Raw genomic sequence first — 11,330 nt, 5'->3', positions numbered from 1 at the left:
CCCAGAAAAACTTAGTTAGATTATAGGCCTAAATGGGTTAATGGGTTCAGTATTTATTTTTATTTTTTTAACACAGGAAAGAATTATATCAGAATGCCCAGCCCGGTCCTGCTAACGGCCAACAAGGCTCTGCAATACAATAATGCAAGTGTACAGAGTCCAACACCAAATCCCTCTTTGACAAGCAGACTTGTACTGCCTCTTTGACGCACAGCGCGCCCATCTCTTCTGGCTGATTCATAGCATGAATGGAAGTTTAGTCGTATGGCTAATAATATCTCAGGACGCAGCGGATGGAGAGTGCCGTGGAATTCTAAAGCCACGTCCCATACGCTAGATAAACTTTAGCCCCATATAGAACCTCACCCTTCGCTGGCGTGCGATCTGTTGTTAGTTCCACAAGGGTGAGGTTCTAATTGGGGCTAGATAAACTTGTTTGATTAAATATAACGTGGCGTGGCACTGAAAAAAGCTCATAGCTCATTAATACTGCGTTCCGACTACCGACCGTCCCTTTACCATTACAGAGACAGCCTGCATGCTTATAATGTGACGTTAATCATGCCGTGAACTGTACTGTAAGTATACGTTTTGTGGTCTTTACCATGAAGAATGATCTTGCAAACGAAAATAAATATCCATGTAACTATGTAGTAGGTAGGCCTATGCAATGCTTTATAATGAGCGCTTGAGCCTCATTAACTGTTTATTTTTGCATCGGGAAGAGCTGTGCGTAGCCCTGTCCAACTGGACAGGGCGTTGATTAGCTTGATTAGTTTGTCGTGAGAGTGTGTTGCCTGCAAGCTCACATAGCGTCTTATTACGACGCGCTGTGAGCTTGCAGAGCAGCTGACAATGACACACGGAAATTCCGATTATATATACTATGCAATGTCACTCCCTATAGGATCTATTTTTGCAGCTTGGTTGAAGGCACGTTCAATGGTTTTAACTCATTGAATGCCCTTTTCAAGATGGCCGCCAAGTACCAGGATGCCACGTTCCTAAACTTCTAGTGCACGGATCAATTTTTAGTGCACGGATCGTGCACGCCCATGCCTAGATCATGCACCATATGTGTAGTACTTTTTAACAGCTTTCAAACAAAATAATCCGCTTGGAAATCCGTTCAGGCATTCATGAGATACAAGCCTTCAAAGTCAGACAAAACAGCCATTTTTGACATTTTGAAAGATGTGTTTGTTATGGGGCTAAACATGCAATTTCGCAATTGCGATCATGCCGACCCCATTTGGGGTCATGCTCAAGCTCCCTCAGCCCTATGTTCCCTCAGCCCTATGTTCCCTCAGTCCTATGTTCCCTCAGCCCTATGTTCCCTCACTCCCTAACAATTTATTATACCCTATGTTCCCTCAACCCTATGTTTCCCCCAGCCCTATGTTCCCTCAATTCCAAAATAGACCCTATGTTCCCTCAGCCCTATGTTCCCTCAACCCAAAAATAGACCCTATGTTCCCTCAGCCCTATGTTCCCTCAGCCCAAAATAGACGGTGCCATGGCATTGGTCCGACATCTCATTGTTCCGATGTCCCATTAACTCACTTAGCGCCGAGCGACTTTCGGGGCGACTAACTAATGATGGCGTTTAGTGCCGAGCGACTCGGAGCGACTTTTATATAAAAGCATTGTTTAAGCTTTTAATTTGGGTTGATAGACGGAGCGGAACGGTTAGCTTACCTTCGACTAGCATACAGATGAAAACCGTGAAAAAAAAGGATACGATTATGACGTCACCTTTAAGCCATAGCTTCCTGTTTACGTAGGCCTCTGTTAGCCGCTAGGCTCAATGCAAACCATCCGACCCTCACGTAGCTTCACTAGGTCGGATTTTGATTCGGAAACTTTCTGTGTGGCATCTATATACGTTCCGATGCCCATACCAATGGTGGTTTGAGACGATCAAGCACGAATTGAGCAGTATTGAGCTCAAATGGCGGCCCGCGGCCTGTCCATTGAATGTCAATGGAGAGCATGTCATTGTACCATCCTGTTATGTCCTGAACCTTGTTTTTTATTCTGACTTAACATGGGACCATGGAATCTTGTGGCATTCGCAGGCACGTGTACCTGGTTATGTAATGTGATTTTGGGGATTCAATATAGCTATTTCCTGGCGTTATAAGCGCAGATTCATATTGAAATCTGGCTCGCTCGGCGCTAAGTGAGTTAAGGGCGTCTTACTGGGCAAGGTCACGCCATCTGTCTTGGCCACCAGTCTTGGCCATATATGGATTCTGTTGGTGTGGTTCCCCTAACAGGGCATCATCTGGGAATACCCATATGTGAACTTAAAATTTATGTTATCCTTTATTAATATATAGATATATCGGACCAGTTACCCATATATGGAGATCCCTGTTTCCCATGCATTCACAGATATGGCCTTAATAATGATGACATCAGGGATCTCCATATATGAGCATATAAAGTTAGCATTCTTCAGGTTAACATTCACCAGGTTAGCATTCACCAGCATCGGCAGGTCAGCATTCACAAGGGTAGCATTCGCCAGCATTCAAAAGGTTAGCATTCACCAGTGTCGGCAAGTCAGCATTCACAAGGTTAGCATTCGCCAGCATTCAAAAGGTTAGCATTCACCAGTGTCGGCAGGTCCGCATTCACGTGTTAGCATACACCAGCGTTGGCAGGTCAGCATTCACCAGGTTAGTATTCACCAAGTTAGCATTCAACAGCGTCGGCAGGTTAGCATTCACCAGGTTAGCATTCACCAGGTTAGCATTCACCAGCATCGGACGAATGGGGTGTCAGAACAATGAGACGTCGGAAACAATGCCATGGGGGACTGAGATTTTTGGTCTGAGGGAACATAGGGCTGAGGGAACATAGGGTCCTATTTTGGGATGAGGGAACATAGGGCTGAGGGAACATAGGGCTGAGGGAACATAAGGCTGAGGGAACATAGGGTTGAGGGAACATAAGGCTGAGGGAACATAGGGCTGATGGAGCTTGAGCATTTTCAATTTTTAGAAATTTTTTTATAAAAAAAATTTTTTGATTTTTTTTTTTTGATTTTTTTTTCAAAAATGGCTTCCAACTCGGGAAACTCGGGCTGTGGCAGCCTGGGACTACTGTAATAACTCGGGAAACTCGGGCCTTGGCAGTCAATGAGTTAATGGGAAAAAAAAGTTAAAAAAAACAAAAAAAAAAAGAAAGTCCGTCCCAAAATCCCAGGCCAAGTTCGAATCCTAAAAACAGTGCTTGATTACAGCCTCATATTGCATACAGCAGTGGTTCTCAACCTTTTCAGGCCGTGACCCCCAAAATAGTCATATTTTTGGGGACCCCCACACCCTGACGAGCACTAAGAGTTGAGGCATTACATTTTGTATAACACGGTTCTATTGTGAAAACAGCAGATCTACATGCGTTGCGAGGCGTTGTGAGCATGTAGATTGGCTATTTTCACAATTTCTGCCTCTAATATTTGACAATTTGGCCAATGTTTAATTTGTCATTTTAAAGGTATTAAAAAGTCCTTAAATTGTCACTTTAGAAATGTGCATAAACCCTCTATACACTTAAATTTTATGTTGGTTTGTTTACTGTTGAGTGAGAAAATGATTGTTAAGTTTATCATCTGGGGACCCCTCAAAATAATTTGGGGACCCCTTTGGGGGTCCCGTCCCACAGGTTGAGAACCACTGGCATACAGTATAACCTCACATCACCAGGCTTTCCAGAGTACCCGAAAGCTTGGTTTCAGAACAGTCTGATTCGAGCTAGAGCCCAACTACTATATCCGGTAGGTTACACAAACACACAGACAGACACACACACACACACAGAGACCGTACATGCAAAGTCACGCAACGTTTCCGTATCCGCTCTAGACTAGAGCCACACTGGATCAACAACCTGCAAAGTGAATTCATCCCAGTCTAATTACATAACAGCTGCCAGTGCCACTATCAATCAAAAACTAAGAGAACTAATGGTGATCAAAAATGCTTGTTTCTCTAGCACACAGTTCAAATCGGGTAAGGTTAAATAAAGTTGTGTCTGTTGTAGGTATGATACGTGTCTTAAGGTTTGTCATTCATCAGAAATCGATTCGGGAACTCAGCACATTAACTCTTGTTGTGTGTCAGGTGTGCTCCCTAGTTTTCTTAAAAATGGTGGGACTGCAAAAAAGAAAGCTAAATTGATAGTAATTGTTGTCAAGGATGTATAGAGTTGCTACCGCGTTCAGGTAATGTTTTGCCACCACTTATGCCACAGCAGCGTCTACTGGAAAATATCAGAAAAGGGGTCTGTGCGCTAAACCAATGGTTCCCAGACATTTTAGGCATTCTACATACCAACTGGGCTAATGCACCCCCAATCCTTTTTCTCCCTTTTCTTTTATTTCCTTTTTATATAGCCACCTTGAAGGCATCAAACATGCACAAATAATCACATCTACACAGCAACTTCATATTCAAAGTTTTTTTTTTGGTATAGCACATTCATCAATAAAGCAATAATTCAATGTGCTTTATTGTGCTTTACAAACATCACTTTTAAATAGCAACGCCAAATTAAATTTAAGAAAGTTACATTCATTGAGGATTGGAATCCCTGATTCCGAAGAAGATTGAACACCATAAACATTTTCATAAAGTTCATATGCTAAAATGTTTCTAAATATGACCTAGACATATCATAATGAATCCAGCGTTTTCAAATAAGTTCCGATAGTAGAAAACGTAACAGAGCAAAATACTAGATCAACATTATGAAAAGACAAATAGAAGATTTGGCAGAAGGTACAGTGTACAAGAGGGGTGGGCAACCATGTCTTTAAGATTGACCAGTCGATCCCAATGGTCTTTTGATCAATCACAAAACAATTTGAAAACCCAGACGAAAATATCCCTTCATATTATCTTCTGCCGTCCAATCACACTCAGGCTTCCTGATTTGAATCTGAACCCCAACGATTAATATAGAGTAGAATATTTTTTTCATCATGCTGAATTGAGCTTGAATTGAATTTTGTCGTCATGTCGAATGGAAAATGCGAAATGAATACTTTCGGACACACCACAAATAATTTCACAAGACTTTTCCAAAACTGATGTTCCCTTGTTAAAACTTGGCCATCTCTTGTTTCATCCATCCATCCATGAATTCCGGAATTTGTTCTGTCTTTCTGTCTCTGTCCTTCGCCTTTTGACACAATGCCCACATTCCGACATGTATATGTACAGTAGAACTGGTCTGGTATCCCAGTCAATAACCTGTCTGTCCATAAATCCATCCAGAAATGTCAATATACTTCATACGTCATGATTCATATCACAAGAATTGCTCATCCCATTTAAATGACACTTGATCTTCCCTTGTTAAAAACTTGTTTCCATAACAAAAAGGACAGTGCCCCAGCCATGATGGGCCATTGCCACAAAACGCTGATTCAAAACGCTGATTCCCTACAATCATTACATTATTCACCAGCAACCACCGTGCAGGAAAATACTGAATACGAAGGACATGATCGTTGTTGCCATGAAGGTTGTGCATTCCATTGGCACACAACAGTTTGTTTTCTCACCTGAAGGCAGTACAGAATAACAGTGTCAAATATTGACCCTGTTCCCTCTTTGAGAATTGCAACCAGCAGCTACAAATCTGACTGTAGAAGTCATCCCACCTCACACACTAGGGCCGAGACAACATAGAAGACGGTTTTAAGGACAGTTTTTTGTTGCTGCAATAGACCGCAACTGATGTGAAATTGGATTTCATACCATCTGCATGACAGGTTTTCATATTGAAGTCCAGGAATAATGCTTGCATTATAACAGTGCAATATATGTATTCTGTGGGGTCGTGTAGTCAAATAAATTGATAACTGAGAAAAGGTCTTCTTTGTTTGTTGATTTTCAATTTTGCATTCAAGTGGACAAAATTAGATTTGAATACCAGATATGCATTTATTGGGGGCGGGACAATACGTTTCTCTGTGGCCAATTTCTGCTGTTTCCCATGTTAACTCATTGACTGCCAAGGCCCGAGTTTCCCGAGTTATTACAGTAGTCCCAGGCTGCCACAGCCCGAGTTTCCCGAGTTGGAAGCCATTTTGAAAAAAAAAAAAAAAAAAAGAAAAAAAAAAGAAATTCAATTTTTTTTTTATAAAAACATTTCTAAAAATGCCTCAAATGTATTAGGCATGATCGCAATTGCGAAATTGCATGTTTAGCCCCATAACAAACACATCTTTCAAAATGTAAAAAATGGCTGTTTTGTCTGACTTTGAAGGCTTGTATCTCATGAATGCCTGAACGGATTTCCAAGCGGATTCTTTTGTTTGAAAGCTGTTAAAAAGTACTACACATATGGTGCATGATCTAGGCATGGGCGTGCACGATCCGTGCACTAAAAATTGATCCGTGCACTAGAAATTTAGGAAGGTGGCAGTGTTTGTTTTGTCTGACTTTGAAGGCTTCTATCTCATGAATGCCTGAACGGATTTCCAAGCGGATTTTTTTGTTTGAAAGCTGTTAAAAAGTACTACACATATGGTGCATATATGGTGCATGGGCGTGCACGATCCGTGCACTAAAAATGTATCTGTGCACTAGAAATTTGGGAACGTGGCATCCTGGTACTTGGCGGCCATCTTGAAAAGGGCATTCAATGAGTTAAAAAGTGAGAAAATCGTGGCAGTAAACATGAAAATTGACGTCTTTTGGGGCAGTCAACATGGCAGTTTCCATGCTTGGTATTATCATTATTACATATTTGGCTTATTGTAAGATTGTATTATTTTAATTAGCATCCTATAATTAGACAAACGCGGTGGTAGCTGCTTAACACTGTCAGTTTATAACTAAAACTGACACGCCCACCCATACACAATGACACGTTTTTTTAGAAGAAAATCTGTTTGCAGTGAGACAGGGACTCACCATGTTTGGCACACTGGTGATGGTAGCCCCTTTGAGCTCGCTGGGGAAGGGAGGCAGGCTGTTGGCGAGGGCAGCCTTATTCTGCAACTGCTGAGCAGTGAGCTGTTGGCCTGGTCCTGGGGCCCCTTGGCCATAGGCCTGAGCTCCAAATGGACCTCCGTTACCACCCAGACCCATCTTGACAGACAGAACATTGGACGAACGCAAGGGAAGGAGATGGTTAGGGGAATCTAAAATGCCAATAGTACGGATATCAAAAGGCATGTTTTCTTTTTCTTTCTTTTTTACAGCTGAGGGTGTCTAAATGGTTATGGTTTACATTAGGTAAATCTATATTGTAAAACACTTCAAGTCAATGAATGAATGCACCCATTTGCAGGTTGACAGTTGGTGTGAAAGCTGCTCATGGACTTTTCTCGAGTGCCGTTCTGCCTCTGACTGCTTAACTACATTCAAAACAACACCATCAAGCCAATTACAGTTTGCGTGATCGTGCCAACTAAAAAACAATTTGTTACTACAAGACCCCCTCTGCCAGTGCAGGGCATATCCGAGTCGTGCTTGGATTAATTCGCCCCAGTCGAGTCCAATATGGCATGGCACTGGTCACAGCGATGCTTTGGCACCGCTCAGCATGACACCGTTTTTTGGCAGGAACACATTTAAAAAAACAGAACAGAATTACTTTCTGGCCCTCAGTATCCTCCTCTGTTAATTTTTCTCACTCCTGAAGGAGTGGAGGTTTTATGTATCTAGCGGAACCGCAGGACAAACCAGAAGGTTTTGTTGGCTGGTGAAATAATGAAAGCACCATTATCGGCTGTGGACAAAAGATTTTCTGCACCGATGACCGATGATGACGAATCAAAAGCATAGCTTTCTTCCTCTCCCTCCTTCCTTTTCATTTTGCTGTATATACCCTCTACCTTCATCTCCTCCCTGCCACAATAAAAAGACCAGCATAAGTGCTCAGCAGAAACAAATGATTGAATACATTCTAGCATTAGCATGTGTGGCTCCAATTGGGGAAACAAAATCCCCATTAGTGCCACCATGCCTGCCCTTGTTCCATCCATTGACTTACTCAGGTCTACTCCTTCATCCCCTTGGCTGCTTGACAGCCCACACCAGACTAAGCCATGCCAGGAAGCCTCCCCCCAGGCTGTTGAAAGCAAGCCAACAGACCCAGCTGAGATGTCCATGGACACACACACACACACACACACACACACACACACACACACACACACACACACACACACACACACACACACACACACACACACACACACACACACACACACACACACACACACACACACACACACACACACACACACACACACACACACACACACACACACACACACACACACACACACACACACACACACACACAGGGACGGACACACACACACAGAGCAGTCTTCCATTCACTCCCTTGCTCATTCAATCAATCCTCACAACGCCAGGCGGCAACAAGGGTGCCAAAACTAATCTTCCCACTCTGCTGCCAGAAGGAGGGAAGGCAGGGGCGTCAATTGGGTATGGCAGGGGTATGCAGCTGCCATACCCTGGGTCCAGGGGGGAAAATAAAAAATATAAATCCATGAATGTCTCTTTGTCTAGCTGTGCTGGTTATTATCTTGTTAAATTACAGTAAAATAACTACAAATGCAAAATGTAACAAAATGGTCACTTTAACAAGGTATTAGGCTATAATTATATTCTCCACACTTGTATTCTCCCCATCTTGACAGAATGGTATATTCCCAGGTTCCGCAGGTCAGTTGCACAGGAGCAATTCATTATTGTTAATTGTGGCATGTTTACCAACATGCCAAGTTTAGAGCACTTGAACAACCGTTCCAGGCTGCCATATCCAGCCCAAGAAACTGTAGAAACGGGGGGGGGGGGGGGGGGGGGATTAAATGTACTTCTTGAAATAAAGGTATCATGCCTGTTGCTAAGGTATGGCAACATGACTGGTGTCTTGCAAGACACCAGTCATGTTGCCATACCTTAGCTTTTTCTGAACTGACGCCACTGAGGGAAGGGGGGGAGGGGGTCGGTTTGTGGGCAGCTGGATTAGTCTCTTTGTATCTTTTCCCCATTTGCACTCAGAGTCCTTCTGTGATTTACAATGCCCCTGCTTCGGTGCTTCCCAAGTGCCGAAGTGATAGACAGAGCAAAGAGCCAGTCAGTGTGCCAGAGAGAGAAAAGAAGGTAACGTCCATACATACACTCCACAGTCACACAATCATGGACAATACGAGGGGCGGGAGCGGGCTGATGCTGGTGTCACACACACACGCGCGCCCAGGATGAGATTTACAACCTGCACTTAAAAACACAATAGGAAAGCCATGCGCTCGGTGACAAAAGGCCGTCTTTTCCTGCCCTCAATTTGCTCTCCCAGAAGTGAGAAGATAATCGCAACGAGTCTGGTTCAGCAGCTTCACAAAACACAAAGACACATGGACTTCTCTGTTCACTTCATATAAGTACGGTCCCAGTGTTTATACTTTTACATTCGAGCTGTAACTACCAATTACTTTATAATTAGCAATTCTTTTAACAGTCGCTTTTTTATTAACGCATTTTTTTTATCCAATTAACTCTTGTAGTCCCATTTGACTTTCGGTCCACTAATGCTATTTAAATACATCAGCATAGGTTGTTTTGTATGTGTGAGATTCTTTTCCTTCGAAATATCTGAAGCACTGATTAGTAATCAGTCACACAGAAGACATATACCCCGTATATATTTAATAATGGACTCTCTCCCCCTTCCGTGCAAATCTGAAGTGACGAGCAACAGAAAAGTTAGGCTGGTGTGGTGTTTAACTAGCCTCAAGTTTAACAATGAGTATTGTGTTTATATGACACGCTTACGTTTCATATTACACACCACCATATACTTCAATAACTTCCAACAGCCAAAAAAAAGAAAAAAAAAATGCTGCCCCACTACTCCAGTTGGATTAACTCTTGCAGCCCAAAGTAAGTTGTTCATCTCTATGTTGTGATTGCAGATAGTAGGTGTGTGACATTGAATGAATTACAAATCTTCCCCTGCTGTGTCCCTCGAACTAGCTAGCAGCCCTCATCTTTGTGTTGTGGTCTGACAAGTTCAGTGTGCTAGATCTAACCTCTCAACCAGCAGAGAATATGACTTCCTATTGATTTCCAGTGAAACTACAGCAGTGTAGGATTAGTCATATATACAGTGTGTGTGTGTGTGTGTGTGTGTGTGTGTGTGTGTGTGTGTGTGTGTGTGTGTGTGTGTGTGTGTGTGTGTGTGTGTGTGTTAAAAAAAAAACACTTAAAGCTGACTTCTACAACCTTTCGGTCTGTCGGAACCCAGGTCTACTGTGCAAATGCTGGCATTCCATTTTTTACCACTGAGCTAATAGAGCCTGCCTGCTTGCTCTGGGGAGAAATTTGACCTTCAGGTACAAATATCTTCGTCGATACCAATGTTATCAAAAAAAGGACTATACGGATATATTGGCCAAACCAATATTTAGCGGTCGAGCTCTAGTTAATATGCACCTTCCAGATGGTGAATGTAGTGTACTGCATTCCTAGACTAAATCAAAGCACACTCAGTCTCTCTCACAAGTAATTTGGAGTGTGACAGGCATTGAGAGGTCTTTAATATCGTTCTCTCTGGCTATGCGGGCTTGCTTGCTGTGGTGAATATATCAAGCCAACTAAGCCTGGGCAGGTTTATGGTTCCCTCGGAACATGGCTGTTCTTATTAACAAGCCAATTTAAAGCCACAACGTCGGACACTGGGAAGTAATACACATACAAAGAGATTAAATAAGAATATTGTGCTGACCAGGGTATGTGTATGCACACTGCACAGCTTCACACATTTCTTGGAGGGTGTGTAAGGAGTCAAGTGTTATCCCACTCTTTTTTAACATTTAAAACCCATTTAGGCCTAGAATTATTGAATGCTTTAACCAGTGAAAAATAGCAGATATACAAGCACACAGCGCGGCACTCCTGCGAGCTTGTAGATCTGCTATTTTTGAAAAAGCTGTGAAAATGTGTGCAAATCTTTGAATATATGTATTTTCAAAGCGAACATTTATAACTCAAATTTTGCATCTGGGTGGTCCCTGGAGGCTGGAACTAAATATTTTGAGATGGGGGTCCGTGGCCAAATACATATCAGTTTGGGGGTCCTTCACTCGAAAATGTTTGAGAACCACTGACATAGTAGTCTCTCAAGAACAGACTAACTGAGCTCCAGTTACGTGAAAAGGACCTTTTCTTTGACGACAGCTAGCCAGATTGCTGACATAGAAACATAGGTTTTTCAAAAAATATTAGAAGGATTCAAAAGACACTTATAGAATCGGGTCAAAATTCAAATTTTCAAGT

General features: G+C 42.5%; 1 protein-coding gene across 4 annotated transcripts in view; it reads right to left on the bottom strand.

Annotated features, from left to right (window-relative positions):
• crebbpa (CREB binding lysine acetyltransferase a) overlaps window positions 1-11,330 on the bottom strand; it is a 72,999-nt gene that overhangs the window by 41,403 nt on the left and 20,266 nt on the right. For 2 of the 4 annotated variants that reach the window (XM_080722222.1, XM_080722223.1), the window contains exon 3: window positions 6,933-7,109. The exons of the other annotated variants lie outside the window; for them this stretch is intronic. In XM_080722222.1, coding sequence (XP_080578348.1) covers window positions 6,933-7,109 — 177 coding nt within the window. The remainder of the gene's footprint in view (window positions 1-6,932; window positions 7,110-11,330) is intronic. 4 annotated transcript variants of the gene reach the window in all.

This window comes from Nannobrachium achirus, assembly GCF_963921795.1.
Source record: "Nannobrachium achirus genome assembly, chromosome: 3".
NCBI lineage: Eukaryota > Metazoa > Chordata > Actinopteri > Myctophiformes > Myctophidae > Nannobrachium > Nannobrachium achirus.
The sequence above is the reverse complement of the archived record's forward strand: the minus strand, read 5'-3'. Positions and strand labels throughout refer to the sequence as shown.